Source organism: Wyeomyia smithii, chromosome 3 (assembly GCF_029784165.1).
Source record: "Wyeomyia smithii strain HCP4-BCI-WySm-NY-G18 chromosome 3, ASM2978416v1, whole genome shotgun sequence".
In the NCBI taxonomy this organism is placed as follows: domain Eukaryota; kingdom Metazoa; phylum Arthropoda; class Insecta; order Diptera; family Culicidae; genus Wyeomyia; species Wyeomyia smithii.
In genome coordinates, this window is record NC_073696.1 from 64058063 (window position 1) to 64081370 (window position 23308).

Below are 23308 nucleotides of genomic sequence, written 5' to 3' on the forward strand. Positions count from 1 at the left end.
CGTGATGCGAATGATATTAAGGGGTTATATCTACCAAATGCTCAAAAAACAAGGCTGTTTTCATGATTTTTTTTTAAATGAAATTTGAGATGTAAGGTATATAAATAATATATCATTGGATTAAGCCACTCTCGAAGAATAGTAAAAAAAATTTTTTTGCTATTTTTTTCACAAAATGGCGGCTGTGCAGCGATTGCCGTGAAACGCTTTTTTTAAAAGTTCTTCCGCGGCGAGCAGTAGAAGTCGTTCTCAACGCCACCTATAACCAAAACAAAAATGTTTTCATTATCTACATAAGTGTCGCTAGTGAAGTACACATGATTATATTTTTAGAATTTTTCTTCGCAAAATGGTAACGGTTTGAAAAATAAATCTTTTTAGACAGAAAAAATCGACTTTTATTGTTTATAACTTTTGTTGTTGTTAATCGATCACCAAAATCGTGTGTACTCCACTAGATAATCTAATGAAAAAGCTACAGTTAAAATGTCAAGTCAATCGGATGTAAACTTTTTCAGTTCTACTGCTCGCGGATTTTGAAAACATTTTGAGAAAAACGCGTTCAAAATTTCAATATGCTATAAATCTTTAGAATCGCAATAATAAAGCCCCTAAGAATTTTTTTACCTTTAGTCAGCTATCCTTGCGCCTCAAAATTGTCCTTCCTGGGCTTTATTTTCCTTTTCTTCCTTTTTGTTATCTGATGTTAGGCTGCGCTTAGCCTCTTTCGCGATATCAGACATGCGATGCTTAGCGGCTTTGACGTGGTCTTGTCACTCATATTTGAGTACTTTTGAATATAACTCACAGTTAAAAAGTATAGAAAAACTCAAACAAAGAACGTACACAATGAGAACGGCTGATCGACGTAACAAAGGGAAATTGTGAGTAAACACGTGCTGTAGAAACGCTGAAACGATCGAAACTTGATGCAGTGACCTCTATACTTCAAATTTGAAACACGATAACGAGGTAACTTCTGCTAGTTTACAAAGCCTCGAAAAACGAGCATCGCCAAAATAATCGAAAATTGTGATTTTGGAGCATAAAAGTTGTTCGATAAAAATTGATTCAAACGAATTTTGAGTTTAGATCAGTACGTGATGTAGATTTTGATTCTAGGATAATTTTAGCATGATTTAAGCCAATGAAAAAAAAAATGACAAGAAAAAACATTTTTGGTAGATATTACCCCTTAATCCACGCTGGTCTGCAGTTGGCGGTGATGATGAAGGCATTCCCGAGGGTATGAAGTTACAGAGTAGGTACGTCAACAGAGGCTTCGACGAGCTCCTGGAAGGCAAAAGTATCCGGCATCAAACCACGTGTTAATATGTGCCTGTTCCGCTCACGGTGTAGCGGAACATAACGTCTACAGTAAAAAATTACCTTCTTAGATTGGTGGTAAAGATAATTGAGTTTGATCAATTTCCCATGGAAGGTAATTATGTTAGTTTACCTGTAAAAAATGTTGCGCCCTTGCGAGTGGCCTTCCGGCAGATTGGGCTTTTTCGTTTTATTTATCGATTCCTTCTGTTTTCGCAACAAAATTCTTGGAGTTGATCTTACGCTTCAGGTTTGCCCAGAAATCTTCGATTGGACGCAACTTGGGGACATTGGGTGGGTTCCCCAACTTGGGTACCACATCGATATACAGCCGCTCAATCTACTCCAACGATCGCTTCGAGTAATAGGCTGATGCCAGGTCCTGCTAAAACACCGCGTCTTCGGCCTTATGGTATTCCTTGATAAACGACGCAACTTCCGACAGGCACTTCGTACTATAAATATTCCCGTTCATGGCCAGTCCGGAGCGAAAGAAGAGCGGCGTCATTACCTGCAGTTCCAGTGGATGGGACTGCCGTTTCCTGACATGTATGTCCATGTTAGCCAGGTTCTTCTTCACTTTTTGGCCGGTTGGGCACGCAGCAATATAGTCACACCTCTTCAGCATTCGGAACCGGGCATTCGGAACCGGGCTTTCATTCGATGCTCTGATTGTTGTTCAATAGTGCCAAGATGGTGTAGATACCGGAACGGGCGTATCCGGCGCGCACACTTCTGAACGGAGTAGTTTCACTCTTTTCGCCATCACGGTTAGAGCTCGACTGATAGAGCTGTCTAATTTTTTCTGCTGACTCATGAGTTACTATGATTGATGCTGCATGGGTATTTACCGCAAACGTTATGAACCGAACATTGATGGGGAAAGCACTATGCATGCTCAGTTATGGGCGGAAGCAATCTCAACTGCTGCCTATCTGATTAACCGTTGTCCGACACGACGGTTGGAAAACAAAACGCCGGAAGAAGCGTGGTTGGGAAGCAAGCCAAATCTACAGCATTTGAAGATTTTTGGATCACAAGTATTGAAGCACATACCGAAAGCGAAGAGGGAGAAGTTCGACTCCAAACCAAGAAAGCCTATCTTTGTCGACTTTTATCTGCATCATATTAAGCTTTCAGGTTCATACAAATAAGACTGAAAATATCAACGAATCGTTACATTCGTCTACAACGTGGCTTGACAGTTTTGCATCGCGCCTCCATCATGAAGAGCATGTGCTTTGCTATAAAATCGCTACTTACCATAAACTTACAGAAGCTCTTCAAAGCTTTTCTGCTTGATTCCATGGAAACAAACGAAAAGGATAAAAATCAAACATAGTTTTATATACCTAGATATAGAAATATCGTTCAGCAACAATTTACCTTAGCAATTTGGATAACCATTCATCAACCATATAGATTATGAACAAAGAAATCGATTATATTTCTGACATAAATGAAAAATACGCTGCCATGGAGTATGAATTGGACGAAAAACTTAAATCACTGTAAGCTATAAATAACAACACCCATAGTTTTATAGTTTCAATAAGATAGTTTTTTACAGCCATCATAAGGAGCTTGTACTTAGCCAAACTTACGATCAACAGACACCTGACAAAACCAAGATGAAATCAGATATTACACTGGAAGCTGCTCAGCTGCGAAACTTCGAACTGCTCAAATCCCTCGAAGTATCGAAAGCGCGCCTACGCTCGCGTGCCACCTTCAGTCCACTGGAGACCATCTTACAGAAAGCCATCGAGAACTATCTGAAGGAATCGTCACTAGTTCCGTGCACTACCCGAAAAGCTTACGGTCCGACTTACGTGTGATAACGATTAATAAAACAAAAGTATTCAATCATAACAAAATACAAAAAGTGTATTATTCGCTGAAAGACGTACAAAAATCTATTTATCACATTCTACCTGCTGTTCTGCGTTTCCAATATTAAAAAACCGCCCATTGAATTGTTAGAAAAAGAAACGCAAAACAGCAGCAGTTCCCTTTAACAATCTTTCTGCTTCCCTGGAATTCCTAAATCTTATGATACCGCTACTTATCTCTACCTCTTCACTTAATCAAATTTATTCCTCACTCCCAATGAAATTTTGTCTATTATACTAAGCATAAATAGGGCTGCAAATTTGTTTGAAATCACATGCCTAGTTTTGTTCTAAATCGGTTACAATGAATGCCGCTTTCAGCAAGCATATTAAGGAGTGCGCTGTGTAACAACAAGTACTGATACGGATAAACTGCTGTGCAGAGATTTGTGAGTTACGAATGTATAAAGTTACAAAAATCAAAACTAGCTTATTAGTTTCTATTGTACAGAAAATCCGTAACATGCTCAGATATTCGTTCCGGTGTCGTGAGATGAAGGTGGTGAGTGCCCGGGATTTCAAGGTACACAACTTTGTCGGAGGACTTGCTCATGGCTTCCACCACACTCGGATAGTAGTCAGGATTATCGAACTGAAGCCCCGGCACAGCACGAATGTTCAGCACTTTGCACTTGATTCTCTCGGCATGCGCCAGTATTTGCTCCAGCGAAAGCATGCCCATCAAGGCCACCTTCAACCGTAAATCTCTCGAGAAGCAAAATCCTTCCTTGTTCAGGTGAGCTGGCGCTGGTACCATGCCCCGTCGTGAAAGAACTTCTGCCGATTGTAGATCTACGGACCCATCGTAGGCAGCCAGAACCACATCAATCGCATCGTCATACTTATAGCACGGTGTTTTCAAATCCGGGAACGTTTCGTAGCGTAGAAATCGGTCGATACTTTCGCCCAAATTAGCAGCCTGTTTGCGATGGCAGCGTGCCGGAGGTCCAGCGATATCAATACTGATGAACCCTTCGACATCGTCTGGGAAGGCCGCCGCGTACATGAAGCTCAAAGCACCGCCTAGTGAATGACCGAGCAGCCAGATCTTCGTCCAACCGTAGTAGTGAACGATTCGTCGAATCAGCGAGATTCCATCCCAAAATACATAATAATGCATTCCCTTTGGGTAGTGGGACGATTTACCGTGGCCGGGAAGATCGATAGCTAAGATCGGAACCTCGTCTGGTAGTAGTGGACAGAGTCGATCGAACGTACCCGCATTATCCTGCCAGCCGTGGAGAGCCAGCACCGGCTGCTTTTGACGGGAACCCCACCATTTGCCTGGAAGTAATGTATTTTAAAATGATAAAATCAATTCGATAGGATTTTTGTAAGCTTTTCATCAGTAACGAAACCAAATCTGTCACTACCAACACATTTAAACAGAATTAATTAAATAAAAAATTAAGTAGCTTATACATAGAGCTGCTCGCGCGATAATTGTATTCACAAGCAAAAAGTTCTCGAGCACAGATATAGGTCGCCACGCGACAACTGAACGGTTATCGAAGGTAATTGACTCACCGGTGATAAAATTAAATCTAAATTGATTGAAACGTTATTAAACAGATAATTTGTAATATGTGAGCAAAATTTGCGATAGATGTTTGAATTTTTCTAGAGTGAACTTTGTTCATTTTGTTATTGAATACTAGAACTTAATTACGGAAATATTCACTTATGACAACACACAATTTCGAAAGCGATCATCGATCTTCGCGTGCTAGTTAAGGCATACGGTATAAGTACCACTTGATGTTAGCGTGAACTAGTCGCTGTGCTGATTCTTGCGTCATAGGCACACGCCACCGTTGCCAAATTCAGCAATGACTAGGCAAAAATTAAATAATCGCACAAAGTGTAAAGTGATATTACTTTGGCAAAAACAGCGCATGATTATATCTTGATAATGAATTTTTAGTGATATGTACTATGAAATTACAACTTGTGAGCTTGTAAACTTTGATCATTGTATCAATCTCTATTCACGTGCAATCCATGTATACTGATAAGAAGCTAATTGATAACAGGGCAGACACCACTATACTAATAAAAAACAGCAACTCACCTGCCACAGTGCCCCACGGTACAGGGATTTCTATTTCCTCGGTCGATCTATATGCAGCCCCATTCACTGCTGCAACAAAGAAAAAACAAAAATGTATAATTACAAAAGAGACAAGTATGAATCACAGCTCCCGTTGTGCGACCACACGCACCTGCCGTTGACGTAGACCCATTGGAAAGGGACACTTTATCTGGAGTTGTTTTTCCTGTTTCTTCCATCATCCCAAAGCTTCAGTATGCAGAATATCGTTCAAGAGAATCTGCAATTACGCAATCTGTTTTGGCTGGACCTTTGCACGTTTGACCTTTCAACAATGAATTATTTATAGCCGGAAACCAAACTACTGAGATTTTATGAGTGCACTACACAGGCTTTTCTATAGTTTTAATCACAAACAAAATTCAGAAACGATTGATCCAAATCGAAACGAAACACCCGAAGCACTAAACAAATCACATCGTTTATCACTCGCTAACGCAAGAGATGGGCGATACTGGCAGTGATGCTGTCAGTTTCGATGCGTCCACAGTATCGATAAATATAAAACCACTTTACCACGGGGATGGCACCGCTGTCAGCTACCATACATTTGACGCGTTACCAACATCACTGGCACTGGCACCCGAAACATGGTCAGTTTACCCTTATCTTAAGTAAATTCGGGCAAACCGACCAAATGTTGACTGCAGTTATTGACAGCATATCGGATAATTTTGAGCAATTTCTCAAGATTTTTGTATGTAATGTGATATTCTAAGTGATATTTTGTACAATAATTGTGCCCCAAAACAAATAGAAGCAAATTGTGGCGGCATAAAAGGAAGTTTTGTGATGAACGGTACAGAAATAGATGTTCGTTACGCTTGAAGGCTACCATACCAATCCCTTGCACTTTACTTTCCCATGCGGGGAATCGGCATCGACGTCGTAGATTTTTGCGAAAACGGCCAGATTTACACAGTTTTTAAGTAAACAGAGATTTTTTCAAGCTATAGATATATGAAAAAATATTTTTACAAAGCGTAGCTATAGCAGTTATATACTACTCATTGTTATACAGTTTTTTTTTCTTTACGACCACAACGGGCTACAAATGGTTACAATGCCTAAATGCATGAGTCTAAAATTTTTAGCACCGGTTGAAAAAGTTTGCTAAGCGTGTGCAATTCGAATCGTAACTCGAAATTAAGTCATTTGTTATAGTAGCCCTCACGTAAGAAAAATATGAAGATAAATGATATTTTGACATTTCACTAGTGGAGGATCATAATCACATCCATGTCACGAACGTCATTCCCATACATTTTGCTTGAAGCCAATATTCTCTGGCTCTCTGGCTCGATTTTACGTCAAAAGGCTGTCAGTACTTTCGAAACAGCCGAATAAGCTTCGTTCATGCAAGATCAGCTGTTGCTGCAAGTGGTGTGTATAAATCTAAAAAGCGAAGAATGTTTTTTTTTTGTTTCGTTCGTTCTCTAGATGTTGTGCAGGACATAAATAGATATGTCCAGACATGTTTCAACACGTTCTGGATCATAAATTCAATATTCATATTGATATGTATTCATTAGAACTTTGCGGCACAATGAACGAAGCTTAAGATCATAACATTAACAGTAGCGCCATCATCATCGGCGGCGGCTTCAGGAAACAGTCGCCGAGACATGGGTCTGATCATAATTGACCAAAATAATGGCCACAGTAGTTGAAGTCCCAACAAAAAGTTAAATCAAGGTAGTAATAAACGTAAAATTCATATTCGCTTTCCATTTCATGATCGCTTTGAAATCTCGAGTGTTAGAATTTCTAATCGATTCGTGTTATTTTTCTAATTTTTGTGTTGAAAATTGTCATATTTTTAAAAACATCCAAGGGCGGTCGATAATTTACTGTAGCATAGTGCAGTTTTACCCGATCAAATCAAAAAACAAAAACGAAAGGATCAATATCAGCCAACTTCATTTTCCCCAAGGACTGCCTGTTCAGCGAGCTTGTTTCATTGTAGAATTATTCAGTCAAAATTTTTTTTTTTCTTCAACTTCTGGCACCACTGTCATTCCAGCTTTGACAGCCTCTTGGTTCGATGCGTGCAGCGTGTGAAGGGTGTGAAGTAGCAATGGGCGATTTTTGAACAAAAATCGATTCTCCTGCATCGATTAATCAAAATCAATAAAATCAATTCATAAGAAAATCGAGCCTGAAAAATCGATTTAACAAAAAATCGATTTTTGTTCGGTATAAGCTTTTTACGATTTTTTTTGGTTATATTTATGGAGATTTTGTTTTGTTTGCGTTTTCTGGTTTATTAATCATGTTCATCGAGTTTTCGTACACAATATCTACTAACGATACGGCTTTTTTAGTTTATTGCCATCTTCTTTAACCGCGTGTACTCGCGTTTTTTTTTTCTACTAAAAGTTTTCGTTGTCGCTCATCCCATAGACCATTTCACGAGACGTTTGGGAACTTGATTCATGAGCGAAATTTTGACAGAAAGTTTGGAACCGCTGACGAGAAAGCATCAAGAACATCAGCAGGATCCGTGACACCTGTCAGTTCGTGAAATGGTCTATTGTTTCGGATGCAATAAGAGCAATCCAAACCTGTATACAGTCAGGTTTTTTTTTACGCGGGGGATACGTACCTCGTAAAAAAACGCATAAAAACCGCGGTAATTCAAAAATCCGCGTAAAAAAACGCGCTCATTCAAAAATCCGCGTAAAAAAACCTCGCTAATTTAAAAATCCGCGTAAAAAACACGTTTTTTTTTAAATCCGCGAAAAGTAGTCCAGCAAGAAGGGCTTCAGAAAAAACCCGAGTTGCTCTAGAACCAGTATTTAAAATTATCCTCTTTGACGGTCATTCCGGATCTTTCGGTGGGCGGAGGGTATTTTTTGGACTAAGTCTTTTACTAGATAAACACTTAAACGTTTCTGGTTCCAAACCCACGTTAATTCGGAAATTCGCGAAAATTGTTTTGAATTAGCGCGGTGTCGCGTAAAGAAACGCGTTAATTCAAAAATCCGCGTAAAAAAACCGCGTTAATTCAAAAATCCGCGTAAACTCAAAAATCCGCGTAAAAAAAACTCGTAAGAAAATCCGCGTATAAAAAAAACCGCTTAAAAAAAACCTGACTCTAATTGGGTTGTTCAGTTATTCACGGATTTCCGATTTTTATATATCATCCAAAAGAGTGTAATTTTTTTAAGCAAAACGTGATTTTTTAAAACTATATATCATTTTCCTTCGGTTTTTAAATGAAAAATAAAAATTCGCTCTAAATCGTTACAATGACAGTTGGTAGATGGGCGAACTGTCATTGTAGCGGTTTCGAGCAGATTTCAAGAAGTTTTAAATCGTGATTTAAAAAGCGAAGGACAATGATAGAATTTTTTTTAAATCACGTTTTACTTGGAAAATTCAGATCATTCAAATGATATGAAAAACTGATATAGCTGAACAACCCAATTCACAAAAAAATCGGAACATCCGCAGAACAAACTCAAATAAACAAAAATGGCGAGCGCGACACCATGCAGAACAGAATACAGCACGGCATATACACGACCATTCAATCTAACTTTTGCAATATTTGAGTTAACGAGTACCTCGCTACTCATAGTTGAAAAATAAGCGCATATGCCTTTTCTACCTTAATTAAAAAAATTGGTGCTTGATAGTAAACACCCACAACGATAGTAAACAACGTCCCTACGGAAGCCAATTTTCAAAAAGTGCACTTGCAGAGGTAGCAAATATGAAATAATGTTGGCTAATATCCAAAATGGTAAATTCAATATCCAATGCAATGCAAAATTTCAGTTAAATCGGAATTCAGGAGTATTTGGTCTAAATTTCACTTGTTTTTTTTGTGCCAAATGTCTTATGCCTTGTTCACACTATAGCAGATATCACGTGATATCGTGATCTTGAAACATGCATACATCTAGTTTTCACGGAAAATTTGGAGTATGGGATTTGAAATCAAGATGGGCGATATTACATCATGTGAACTGGTTATTAGAAATGTATAAAACGTCGAGGTCGGGTGTTATCCAAAAAATCGAAATTTTGCTAACTCTTCGTGAAGGCGTAATTTTGAACAATACTCCTAAATAAAACTGTCAAAGTCAATTTCCATTGCCACCCCAATGTACACCAATCAGATAGTAATGATTGTATACAATATATGTCAAACTTTCGAGACGGTCTTGTGGTCTGGTAATTTATATTCAGTTCGAGGTGCAAACTTGTCTCGTCGTTCTTTTCATCCTCGCTAGGGATGGGCGAACGGCTCACGAGCCGTTCATATGAACCGGTTCTTAGGAAAGAGCAAAAGAACGAACGGCTCACGAAAAAGAGAACTGTTTGGTTCGTGCGAACCCGGAATTTACTGAGACAACACGAACTGTCAACGCTCGTGAATCATTGTGAACCATGAGTCGGTTTAGAGCCGCTCTTGCAAAAGAGCCGTTTCACCCACCCCTAATCCTTGATATATTTCACAACGCATGCGTATTTGCCAAATTTCATACGGGTTTGTCTATTGATGTCGCGTTTACAAAGGCAAAAAATGGTTACTGCGTTAAAAACACTGGAGGGACTTAATTTGGCTGCGGATTGTTTTTTTTTCAACTCGACGACAAGGTTATCCAGCTTCCCTGACCTACAGAAAACGTCAAGATGGGCTGACAATTGTTTGAACCAACAAAAACATTTGAAATGCGTTTTTCTCGGTTTCATGTCTATTGAATTTTAGCCCATTCTTCAACTATGGACATCCCGGTAAAAAATTGACGCATTTTTCAGATCAGTGTCCCAATTCCGAGCACACACTTCTTCGAAGAGAAAAAACGTTCGTATAAAGAAATTTTCTTCTCTTCAAAGAAAAGTGTTCTCGGAATTCGGCCGCAGATTACGTTAGCAACAATAAATGCAATCACTATTGTTTTCAATCCGTTTTGCACACATTTATTTTTCAGGCGGAAAAAAACGATCTTGCCATCCGAAGGATCGATTCAGCAGAAGATCGCGCGCAGAGAAATCGATTCAAAAAATCGATGAATCGACGAGAAAAGATCGATTTTGCAAAAATCGGATCGATCTTGCCCATTGCTAGTGTGAAGAATGACAGCAGCTTGTTGATTTGCTTTTTGGTTTACAGTTTTTTGGACGCGTACGACTGCGGTCGTGCAAATTTTCTAATAAATTGTTTTTTATTTTTAACTATTTCTTTGTGTTAACCCGAAAAATATTCGGTCAATCTTGTTGTGCATTTACCTCTGATGGGAGACGTGATTAAATCCCTTCGCGAGAAGTCGCAGAAACGCAAAAAGTTACTAGCACAAACAGTAAGTCATTTATTGTTTAATTTTTTCCTGAGGATGAGTTTTTGAATACGTGTTCTCCAGCTTGGAGTTTCTAGCGTTGAAGACTTGAAACATGTCCTCGGAACAGCTGAAGATGCCCCGATTAACAAATCTCAACGGTATGACGATGAGGAACCGAGCTCCTCGAAAAAATCGCAATCCGAAGGAATGGTTTACCGTGACTCTTCTACTTTTCTAAAGGTAAGCAAGAGGTGTTGAAAAAATAATTTATTCAATCAGAATTATCTTTCAGGGAACACAATCTTCAAACCCACACAACGATTACTGCCAACATTTCGTGGACACCGGCCAGAGGCCGCAGAACTTCATCCGTGACGTGGGACTTGCGGATCGCTTCGAGGAGTACCCAAAACTGCGTGAGCTAATTCGCTTGAAGGACGAGCTGATTTCGGAAACGGCTTCACCTCCGATGTACCTACGAGCGGATCTCAAAAGTTTCGATCTTAAAACGTTAGGTACGAAATTTGACGTTATTTTAATTGAACCTCCCTTGGAGGAATATGCTCGAGGAGGAGCTGCTGTGGCCGCAGGCGCACCGCGTAATTTCTGGTCTTGGGACGAGATTCTGGCGCTGGATATTGGAGAGGTCGCCGCGCATCGTAGCTTTGTTTTCCTCTGGTGTGGCAGCTCCGAAGGATTGGATATGGGGCGTAATTGTTTGAGAAAATGGGGTTTTCGGCGCTGCGAGGATATTTGTTGGATTCGAACCAATATCGATTCTCCTGGACATTCGAAAATACTCGAGCCTAAAGCGGTGTTTCAGCGCACTAAAGAGCACTGCTTGATGGGTATAAAGGGCACTGTTCGGCGGTCAACCGACGGAGACTTCATCCACGCCAATGTGGATATTGATTTGATCATTTCCGAAGAAGCTGATTTTGGAAGTCTCGAAAAACCTATTGAAATTTTTCACATTATCGAACATTTCTGTTTGGGGCGTCGTCGATTACATATTTTCGGTCGTGACTCTACCATTCGCCCTGGTTGGGTAACCATTGGGCCGGAGTTAACAAACTCGAATTTCAACAGCGAACTGTACGCTAATTCGTTCGAGGAAAATCCCACCACCGGATGCACGGAGCGAATTGAAGCGCTTAGACCGAAAAGTCCACCAGCTAACGGTAAAGTTCTCCGAGGTCGCGGCAGAGGGTTTCCTCGTCTCAGGGGTAGAAGCAGAGTGTAGTGAACGCATTTCGCAGATGTAACAAGTTTGATAAACTATCCCCCTATATAAAGGAAGTACATTCAATTATATTTATGAGTAACGTAATAAACATGATATGTTTGTACTTGAAGCGTTATTGTTTGTCGAAAAATCCGGATTACAGAACTAGTGACTTCGAAATCTGTCTTTGATTTTAAATTATTGTTTTGTTGAATAAGTTGTGAATTGATAAGCTATGAATTGAAAACTAATACACTTGTACAAAAAGAGGCTAAAGGAACAGTGATTATTTGGGCCATTATTAGGTTAGCAGAAAAAACATGTTTCATTTCCTCCAAAATTTTTATTCGCCATTTTGTAGCTAATCCTCATTCAATCTTTTTTTGGAGTTTGCCACTATAGAGATAAGTAACTTTTCACCTACGCACACTAGGAAACGTGTAAACCCGTGTAAAGTTGCTTTTGTTTCCTCCAAACTGTAAATCATCGCATCTCGTTGCTTCGACTTTTATCATTTTGTAACATTTTTGGTCGATTATATTCAGCAGCTTCTTTCGATTTCTGATCACGAATGAAAAAATTCATTCAGAAACAGGTTTAAAACATATAATGAGTGTTCAACTGAATATTTGTCCAGCTGCTAAGAACATAGCATTGCAAGCAAAACAGCTATTTGAAAATATTTATATTTATATATTCATGATCACGAATTAAAAATTCATTCAGAAACGAGTTTAGAGCTTATAATAAGCATTCAACTGAATATTTGTCCAGCTGCCAAAAACATAGCATAGCAAGCAAAAAGGCGATTTGTAAATACTTTCCTCAACTAGGTGCACTAATACATTCGTACGTAAAAAGGTCTGTTGAAAAAAAAAGCTGAAAAATCCGATCGTGTTGAACACGTTAGTGCGGGTTTACACTTTTTCCTCTGGAATCTTAACCATTTCGAAGTGGTGAATTTCGTGTAGTGACGTAAAAGTAGGTAAGAAAACAGCGAGTCATTTTCATTTCACGTTTTGTTTTATTTCTCAATCTAAATATTGAAAACAAAAAACTGAGTTGTGATTTTTAAAAAAAGATTACTGAATACAATAAATGTTTTCATGGAAATCAATTTTAGTCATTTTATTGATTTTTTAATATTTTGAGAGAAGGGCATGTGATATACACGGTAAAAAAACGACACGTTACTGCCAAGTGGAATCCACTTACTTCTGTGCTAATAGATGAAAGATTTCATATCTACGTGGAATACACTTGCGTTTCAGTTCACAGCACAAAATCAATTGTCTTACACTTCGGTTTGCCATGTCATGCATACAAAAATCAATCATTTTACACTCAGATGTCAAAGCTTACACACGTCAAATGCCAAAACACGTTAAAATACCATGGATTCCAATAAAAATCGATATGGGTCGACATAATAGAATGATTAGATTCGTTTATTGACATCCATATGTGAAGAGCATTAGGGATTAGCGTGCGATTTATTTTCAGTGTATCTACCATGTCACTCTGCTGTCTATATTTTGATCCACATCAACTCTACGAAGCTCGCTTTTATCATCATGTACCAGAGTTAATGGACGTGTTTAATCGAATACAAAAACACGCAAATTAACTCCTCAACATGACAAAAAAAGAATCCGGTTGGTTCACTGTTATATTTTACCTGAAATGTTCAGTTATAAAATATTAAATTTAAAAATAAAACTTCACACTTTCTCATTAATAGTTTACTATTTACAATAACTTATATCATTGTCCTTAGGGCATACACTTGATTTGAATAAGTCTGTTAACATCCGTTTGCATTCCCATTCTCGATGCAGCTGGAACTACACTTACACACTGATTCCGCACTCGGAATCCCGGCTTACGTCCTTGTTGGCTCGACCTTCTCGCCAATATTACACAAACCCGGATATACCTGGCTGCAACCTGTTTGACACTGCGAACAAGTCTCTCCCTTCGTGTAAACCGGATGACCCCGTGCTATCGAATTGGAATAGTTGCAAACGTAATTCTGATGCACCCAATCGTGGCCCTGTTCGTTCTGGGTGTACTGAATCATGGCACATCCGATCGATACAGCCTTATCCATCATAATCTGCGTGAAATGTCCAATATCTTTCCTGTTTGATATTGTAAAAAAAGGAAAATATTTTACATCGTTGTTGACCACCCGAAAATGCACCATATTTACGGTGGATCTTGACCAATAAGCGGATAGGAGTCGATGTAGCCCATATTTCCATTTTCGTATTCGCCGTACCAACTGTACAAGAGCTCGGTCATCGTGTCCAACGGGGTCACTTCCATGCCATAGAACGAATTAGCCGCAATGTTCTGACCGACCAGTGGATACTCGGGTGTGTTTCGGCAGTAATCGTGACCGTAGATGCACGTTTTTACATTGTACTCTGCCAAACGTTGCAGCTCATCGTCCCATATCTGTGTGATATTTTCTTCGTTATCTCACTACAACCTTGCTACAACGTGAATTCAAAGCTTTGGAAGTCAACTTACCAGCGTTGGCATCCGAGAAGCGGGTGCATATCCGGGCGCATCACCACGTGCCACCGTACTTCGGAACTGGTTGTGCAGATCCAGTATGTATTTCTTGACATCTTCCGTCAAAATCACCAGTTCTCGATTGACCGGACAGAAGGGACCGTAGTTGTCGCTTTTTCCGCAGGCCACGTGAGGGAGGTTGTTTTCTGTGAATTAAGCAAAGAGTTTATTAAGAGCTACTACGCTTTGAATGTTAGAGTAAAATTAGTGAACGTAACGAAACAGTAAGATCATAACACTGACGGATTTGTATTCTATAGATAATAGCACTATGTAAAATTGAACTGCGTTTGAATAAAACAATTATTGTTTTTGCCGCTCATAGGCGCCAAAACCTCTGTTCTCTAAAACAATTTGAAAATACGCTTCTAGAAATTTTTTTCAGACGTAGAAATATTATGGGGAGAAATTCAGATTGTAAGACAGATTGCATACAGAAAATACCGAGAATATTAAAGATATTTTTGAACATTTCGAAAGGTTTTGAATCAATTCAGGGTCGGATTTAGGTGCTGGCGGGCCCGGGACAGAATTTTCGTGGGACCCTCTTTTCTCAAAATATTTAGAGGTAAGAAAATTTCATATTGTGAAATGACTTAACGCTTTGCTGGAAGATGACGAGCAAAAACAAAGTCTGTCTTCCCATCTGTCATGTCTGACTCAGGACTAACCATTTACCTCCGTTGCCCCTTATTAAATCCGGGTCTGAGTCAAATAAACCTTTATAAAAATTGTACTCATATATTTCTGATTACTTCAATTATTTTCGGATCTTATCGATAATTTACGTTTGAGAGATAAGCATGGTTTACAGTTCCAAGTGAAATGAAAAATGAACCAAGTGAAAAGTATAACAACACCTTCACTACCCTGAAGCTCACAAATCATGAGGAACGAAATTTGCATGATCACACATTCAACGATGAGAGAATAAATCTAATCTGTTTGAGTACAGAAACCATTAACTTTTCGTCAGCTGTTGCAATTTTAATTAGTTTAGTACGCTCAGCCTGAGCCTGAGAGTCTCAGGAGTCCCAAACTATTGATTTTTCTTACATTTTCAAAGCACTATTATACAGTAAACTTGGTGAATTTGACAAAATAGAACCATTCTGTTCAGGTGAAACAAAATTTGCATATGCAAAATACACAATTTTCTTTAGTGAAATTCTCAGAATTACTGCCGAAAACTCTTAAAATAGTTCGCATTATTTCCTAGTTTCTCGATAATTAGGTGCGTAGGACTTTAATACAAATTGTCCAAATGTATGACCTATGCCATCTCAGAGAAACTTCGCTTTTACTTGAAGACCCGGAAACTACCTCCCTGGCCCGGAGAAAATTTGCAATCACTCGGAAACCCGGAGATCATCTTCCAGACCCTGAGACCTCGGGTGAAACCCGCTGGAGTGGTAACCCTATTTACATCACTAAACGAAATTCACCACCGACGGACTCTGGAATATTAAAGATTCCGAGCTATTGACATCCCTATACCGAATAACAGTGAATGACAATGAACTCACGTCCTGGGCTCAATCCAGAGGGGATGCACTGCTGTCAAATTTCATATATGTGTGTGTTATCGCAGATCAACTCTGGTCCATGACGTTTGTTGGTCCATGATGTTTGTAACTATGAACAATAATGGGGGAAAAACCACCACACATTACATTCATGAAAGTTTTCCGCGGTTTTTCGAGTTTTGATAAAAAAACGTTCCAATTCTATAATATTTCGCATCGATCAATTTCATGATCAAAAAGAACAAAATCCAAAACAAGCGCCATGTTGCCGAATATGTTGGTTACACGATGTTTGACAGATAGATCCCCCCTGGCTCAATCTCATTTGTGCCCGCTGTCAGCTGTCAGATAAAGGTGTATGAGAAGTAGCGGTGATATGCTATCTCGTTTACACATACGTTGAGATGTTAGCCCTTGAAACCAGACGCGATACCATAGCACTGTGGTTCCCCCATACGTCATAAAGCCAAAAACCAAATTTTATTATTCTGGTATTCCTTCACCTCCCAGCATCCTTCGTAATCTGAAACTAAAAATGGCATCAATTATGGTATTGTATTACGAAGGAATTGTTAACTGTGGGGCTTGGAAGTGCGCATAGTTTTCACTTTCAAACAGCTGTAAAAAGTATGTTATTAGGTTAAGTGCGACTTCACCCCTTTTCAGTGAATTTACAAGCTTTCCAAAGTGGTTTTTCGATATGGAGGTCCAAAAACAAGGAATGTTGAGCCTTATCAAGTGGTTTTAGGAATATTGTATTGTGTTGTTAACGAATGAGCCAGCGGTAAAATAGTTACATTTTGATATAAATAGATATCACCAATGTATTTTCATATGTCAATTCAACAACGTTCTCAAGCGGATTTACGTAAGCGCAATGCAGCAAAATGTTCGTTAGTTATCCACCATATGTCCAAAACACAATTTGGCTTCCGAGACCTACCGACTGGTTTGTGAGAAGTGAATACAAGTTGGTCATTTTTGGGATGTCTTCTTCGTTTTTGTTTTGTTTTGAGTGTTTTCTTCTGCGGTGATATTTTGCAACCCCTTTTAGACGAATACTGTTTGACGTCAAAATATTTCTAGGTTCATTGCTTAGATGTACATTTCCCAAAACGCATATCTTTAAAATTTGAGCTGGAAAATCTGGTAGAGTTCATTAGAAGATACAAAATATTTTAGAATCTATACACTCATCGCCATGGGGTTATTGTAACTTAAAGCTAGATTTTAGCTCGAATACATTACATTTGCACCCGATTATCAGTTCACTGCAAAAAAGATATGCCACATGGTTGAATGAGCAGCTGCATATATCTTTTTATGCAGCTGCTGCCACATAGTTGAATGAGGTAAAGTAGATCGATCTTTTACTATCGAACTATGATGATACCACCAAGGAGAGAACAGTACCTTTTCGTGGTCAGCCAAAGAAGAACGTAGAAAAATATTTATTTCATCACTTTTATGACATTTTGTGAATTATACTACATATTTTGTTCATTATAATTCCCTTAATATATATTGTGCCATATTAAATAAATGTTGTGAACATTTCCTCAATTTTCAAATACACATCGGAAAATACATTTCTTTTATATGTATACACTTATGAAATTTTTGGCAACGAACGATGGAAGTTGGAGAAATCGCATAACTAATAAAAAGTAGTAAAGACAAAGTTGGTAAAATACACCAGTACTTTTAGATGATTCTTGACCATGAACTTATAGAAAATACTTCAAAATAGATGTGATTTTTGAATCCAGCATCGGAAAATACACTTAGATTGACGTTTTAAACGCAAAACATAGGGAAACAATATTTATGACCGCCATTCTTAGAAAACGGAACCACTGTGCGCAGGGGTGAAACCGGTGAAACTCACTACATTTGTACTCGACGCGATAGGGCGATATATGCATTTTTCAGTTTTCATTTTTTCAATAGTTACAAACCTCATAGAAAAAAATGGAATTAAGATCTGTTTTGAAAATAAAGACAATGTTTGAGCAAATTTTTATTTCGGTAAAATCAGTTGTAACTGTCAACAGGACTAACACTGTAAATCTAGAAAAACTTATTTTAGACAGTAAAACATACTACTTCATCATTTTTAAATATTTTTTGATTTGATTACAGTTAAAAGATTCTTGCTAGTCTATTTTATTAAATTCGAAAATCATCAACACACTAAAAACAATTTGGAAATGATTGTGTCTCCTTCCTTTGTATGAAAAACCACAAGGGTTGTATGCAAAGCCACTAGAACTACAGAAGGTTGTTTGTTTGTTTAATTTGTTTAAAAATTTGTGTAAATAAGGAATTGAAGGGCACCCGAAATACAATTTTTATATATGAATACGAAATTACCGAAAATGAATGAAACAAACACTGAGCAGCGCAACCAAGTTTCAACCCAAACAAGAGAATATTAAATCTTCAATAATTTATTTGTTGTCCTCATAAGGACAATTGCTGTTCAATTTAATATCGGATGTAATGTTGATCGTATTTCTGTGCTACCCCGACACTGGGGATTACGGCACACAGATAACACAGTGGAAAGCTCTTTTCACACTGGAAAATTAACCACGGTCGGCATTTCAATTCCCAGCATCCACAGAAAGGGTTGTGTGTTACGAAAATACGGAAGAGCTTTTTACTGGAGGAAGTGCTGGCCAAAGCTGCCGCTATCGTACAAAGGCAACCTTCAACTAAGGGAAGTGTCGCTGCACCTAACGTTGAGGCTGTTACCACCACAACTGCTACTTGTACCCGCTGCAGCTAACGCTGCTGGTACCCGAAGATATTAACTCTTCAATTAAGTATTCAATTCGTCCTCAAAAGGACAATTTGTTGTTCAATTTAATATCGGATATAATGTTGATTGCATCTCTATGATATCCGACAACGAAAATAAAGCATTCCTCTGATAATACAGTGCAAAACTTTTTTCATACTGAATATTTGGCGGCTCATACATTTTGAATGCCGGCATTCCAGAAGGTTAGTGTGTTGTTAAAATAAAGCCAATTTTCATTGGATGAAGTGCTGGCTGATGTGCCTACCACTGATGCTGCCCGCTACCGCACAAAGGCAGCTTTTTACTAGAAGAAGTGCACCACCTGGCTCTGCCATTATGTCGTGGTCACTTTCCAGCACTAATATGACTAGCTTAGGCAGATGCAGGCAATTATATAGGCCAACTAGTAGATTCCTGAACTATTGAGTCTATAATTATGTTGACCATGCTTGGGAAAGCAAGCATTAACGACCGAATTAGAGGTCGAATTTTGGTTTTTAACAAGGCTCGACAATTTTCAATTGTGCAGTAGTTCGAAAAATCGATTTAGAAATTTTCTAACTGATTTATTAGCATTTGAAATTGGACATATTTTTCATCATTTCCGTTTTTAGATATTCATTTTACATCCGCTTGTAGTAGAACTTCCTGAGAGACGTTCTAGTTCTACGTCAAAAGCCTATTTTAGACAACAAAAAATTATTTTTGAATATGTTTGAATTTGACTGCATCCAAAAAATTTTTGGCAATCTATTTCACTTAATTCGAAATTTGTCAGGACGCCAAAAACAATTAAGAAAGTGTCCATGATTGTGCTCTAATGATTTTAAGTCTTTTCCGAGTGATAAAGTCCTGTTATTTGTTATCGTAAGCAATGTTATTGTGCTCAGTCGTTTATTTAATTTCTCATTGTTGATTAGCGAGAGTCAGAAATTTGTACATTACCTTAATTCATTCCTAAAGTTTTACATGGTTCTCTGATTTAATGTATCAGTTGAAAGAGAGTCATTCTTTGAGCAAAACGTGAGTTTTGAAAAATGTTTATCGTTGTCCTTTGATTTTTAAATGAAGAATAAAAAAACTGCTCGACATGTGTTATATGACATCTACGATATGTATATGATATACATAGAGTTCTCCAAGCAAGATCTCCGAACATTAGCACCATTGCAATCTAAGATAGTGTGCGTAGAATTCATCTCTGTTTGTTCATTTTTTGTTCGAGATTCTTACAACTAAAAAAAAATTCAAAGAAAACTATCTCACTAACACTAATACAGAGTCAAATGGAGAACTCAATATGGACGAACTGTCATTTCGAACAGTTTTTATTTTTTATTTAAAAATCAAAGAATAACGATAAACATTTTTTTAAATCACGGTTTGTTGAAAAAAAACGCATCTTTTTCAGTGGTGGGCACCGCTAACCGAAAATTTAGCGACGCTAATCGCTAAGTCGCTAACCGGAAAATTTAGCTCGATAATCGCTAAACGCTAAACGCTAAACCCACATTAGCGGAACTTTCGCTAATCGCTAACTTTTTAATATGTAAATAGTCATATCGCTATATTTATTGCTCGTGTTTTGTAAGATTTGGACCATTTTGATCTGTTTTGGTTAAACAAACAAAAACAATTACTTTTTAAAGCTATTTACAGTAAGAGGTTCACGAAACGGTATTCATATTTGATTTTGTAAAAACAAGAATAACAAAAGTTATTTAGTTTGCATTGAAAATAGATACTCTTAGGAATGTTTTCATAAAATTTCAATTATTCAATCTGAATCGAAAAAGTAGAAAAAAAGTTGTCATAATTTCAAGCGCATTGCAATTTACCAAAGTTCTTGGTGTGCCGAAAATTCAATCTAGACCTTGTGCTTGTTCAAAATGCTCCTGTGGCTTGTACGATAACTGGAACTCCATTCTAGGGTAAAAAAACTGACAAAAGTAACTTTCACAGTAAGGTATATTCATCTTTCGAAGCAGTTTACGTACGCCATCAGCAATTCACAGTTTTTCTAAATATTTCTATTGTCGCTCCTCTGCAAAATTTAGCGAATTAGCGATTAGCGTTTCGAAGGCCAAAGTTTTAGCGACGCTAACAGTTTCGCTAACCAGCTCAAAAATAATCAAAATCGCTAAATCGCTAACTGAATTTTAGCGTCGCTAATTAGCGAATTAGCGGAATGGTGCCCACCACTGATCTTTTTCAAATGAAATATAAAAAATGGCATAGTTTAGGAGCCAACACAAACCATTTCATTTTCAGAACACTAATATTTGTGATGATTTTGGCGGCTAACGTCTTAATTAGAAATGTTAGCAATCATCATCTGCTTAAATTCTACAAACACTAGTTGAAAATCTTTTTATTTAGCACATTTACGAACTTTCAATGTTTTTCGTATATCCTACTTTGATTTATTTTTACTCTTAATATGTTGATACTTTTTCAAGTGGTAAAGCAAACATAAAATAGCGTGTTCACAGGGAACGCATTAACCATTTCCGAGTCTTGTACTTTTGAAAATTCGAAGCTGTCCATTTGTTGCTTCAACACCGTTTATTGGACATCTTGAATTGGATGTTTCATTATGAACCTTTCATTTTTCAGAGTCAAAAAAACAAAACTTTGAGCATTTCGAGGTACCTCTGATTCATGTCCGATTGAGCTAAAATTTTACTCAGGTCCAGGTTCAATTAGCAAAATGTACACAGCGGGTTCTTCAAATTCAATGATGAAAACATTCATATACAGTAAGGTCGCTTTTTACGCGGTTTTTTTACGCGGGTTGCTTTTCTCCATTACTAAAAAACGATACAAGATATCGACCTCATTTCAATCACGTTTTCCGTTTTAGGCCACGAGTGATCAAAAAAATTCACAATTATATTTGCAACTTATATTTGCAACTCAAAAAAGTCGTTTTTTACGCGGGCCCATACAAATTAGGAACGCATCCCCCGCGTAAAAAGCGACCTTAGTGTACATGTGATTACCACCCTAATATTCAAGGAATAACACTTACTACACAAGGATGTATCGCAGTAATTCGTTTGGGCATCTATCCTCCGCACTACTGGAATCAGAAAGAGTAAACAGCAAACGAAACCTAGAAATCACAAATCACGTTATTCTTCACTTCGAACTCAACTCTGCACACAACAGATTGCTAGAGCATACTTTTCACTAAGCGCGCCATTGCAGACTATGATAGACTATTTCCTAATGGTTAATGCCACAAAACACAAATAATGATGTATCTCTCCGAGACAGTCTCTTTCGCATCGATATTCCACGATCACTGATCACTGATCCGTTTCAGGATTTAAAGAAAAAATAAAACATGTGCAGATGCTAAACTGCCTGTTGCATCACTCGCTTCGGATCCTGAAAGCTCACGGGAGCTTCTATTTGTTGTACGTAGCCGATAACAAATAACTCATCCCAAATCCGGAGTTCGTGCTATTTATACCGATATTATGTCGGGGCTAATTGGTTCAACAAACACTCACCGACCTGATCGCTTGCCCCAACGACCCAGCCGAGATGACCCTAGCACCACTGGAAACAGTAGGCGGCGGTGGGGATGCTACGCTACCGTCATACCCCCCATTTGTAGAAAGATTGATATATCTGGCTGTCGTAGCTATTGAGATTACACATAAAAATGGCTTTTGTACGGTCAGATACCCTATTTTCACACGGTCACCTTCCGAAGGGCTATGAGGCACCGCGAATCGATGGCGAGTTTTGAGAAACTGTAGCGAAAATACTAGCTACTATTCATTACGCAAATTTGCATCGAACGCAGCTTTCGCGAAACCTGCGTTCATCGCGATAAAGATCAGCCGATTTTTTCTAGTTCTTTGCAACAGCAACCACGTGCTAGCAGTACAAGTGGGCATTGTAACGTTGCGTTTAGATTGCAATTAGACATGAAAATATCCGGCACCGTTAACGTCACGATTTGTGTTTCGAATGTTCCGAACCCGGACCGGACCGTAGAAGATTATACACTTTAGAAGGTTTATTTGTTTCTAGAACAAGCCGCCTGGACTCAATTGGTAGGTAATTTTGAGGCATTAAAGTTTAATGCTTCCTAGACCGCAAGATTACGAAGGGGTGGAACTGAATGAGTATGATTAATCGATTGTTTCTAACTACTATAAGCAAGGTTATCAATTTAAATTTTTGACCTTCTCTAGCAATAGGAATTGATTCTTGATTGTTTTTAAAACCAATGTTTAAAATTAGTATCATTTTTTCCGAAAGTCTTTTGGAACGATCTTTACTTCGTTAAAAAACAATATAATCTAATCATTGAAAGGATTGCTGGTCAACTCGAAACTAACCCATTTATTTTTCGAATATATATATATATATATATATATATATATATATATATATATATATATATATTTTAAATTGAGGGAACATCATCCTTGTAAAATTTTAGTAGCATTTAGAGAAAATGCCCACTTCAAAATCAGGAAAAATCAGAAGTAAATAAATTGTACAGAACTAGACCAAAAATCTGTCTATCGGC

General features: G+C 38.0%; 4 protein-coding genes across 5 annotated transcripts; 2 read left to right on the forward strand and 2 right to left on the reverse strand.

The window, feature by feature from the left end:
- The first annotated feature begins 2673 nt into the window (after nucleotides 1-2673).
- On the forward strand, nucleotides 2674-3191 carry LOC129731801 (uncharacterized). Its single transcript, XM_055692116.1, has 2 exons — nucleotides 2674-2837; nucleotides 2897-3191. Exons 1-2 carry the CDS (start codon nucleotides 2752-2754, stop codon nucleotides 3162-3164), a joined length of 354 nt encoding a protein of 117 aa, XP_055548091.1. The 5' UTR covers nucleotides 2674-2751; the 3' UTR covers nucleotides 3165-3191.
- LOC129731800 (probable serine hydrolase) lies at nucleotides 3188-5786 on the reverse strand. 2 transcript variants are annotated; one of them, XM_055692115.1, is made up of 3 exons: nucleotides 5441-5786; nucleotides 5290-5355; nucleotides 3188-4502 (listed from the first exon to the last, which is right to left on the reverse strand). In XM_055692115.1, the coding sequence occupies exons 1-3, from the start codon at nucleotides 5508-5510 to the stop codon at nucleotides 3652-3654; spliced, it is 987 nt and encodes a 328-aa protein (XP_055548090.1). In that variant the 5' UTR covers nucleotides 5511-5786; the 3' UTR covers nucleotides 3188-3651. The 2 variants fall into 2 exon arrangements, with proteins under 2 accessions (XP_055548090.1, XP_055548089.1); XM_055692114.1 differs by having other exon boundaries at nucleotides 5290-5358; nucleotides 5441-5785.
- Nucleotides 5787-10413: 4627 nt separating this feature from the next.
- LOC129730407 (N6-adenosine-methyltransferase non-catalytic subunit) lies at nucleotides 10414-11968 on the forward strand. The gene is made up of 3 exons (XM_055689723.1): nucleotides 10414-10640; nucleotides 10701-10859; nucleotides 10912-11968. The coding sequence occupies exons 1-3, from the start codon at nucleotides 10575-10577 to the stop codon at nucleotides 11860-11862; spliced, it is 1176 nt and encodes a 391-aa protein (XP_055545698.1). The 5' UTR covers nucleotides 10414-10574; the 3' UTR covers nucleotides 11863-11968.
- A 1603-nt stretch (nucleotides 11969-13571) lies between these two features.
- On the reverse strand, nucleotides 13572-22212 carry LOC129730408 (antigen 5 like allergen Cul n 1-like). The gene is made up of 5 exons (XM_055689724.1): nucleotides 21943-22212; nucleotides 21788-21871; nucleotides 14380-14570; nucleotides 14057-14304; nucleotides 13572-13985 (listed from the first exon to the last, which is right to left on the reverse strand). The coding sequence occupies exons 1-5, from the start codon at nucleotides 21959-21961 to the stop codon at nucleotides 13727-13729; spliced, it is 801 nt and encodes a 266-aa protein (XP_055545699.1). The 5' UTR covers nucleotides 21962-22212; the 3' UTR covers nucleotides 13572-13726.
- Between the last annotated feature and the right edge of the window lie 1096 nt (nucleotides 22213-23308).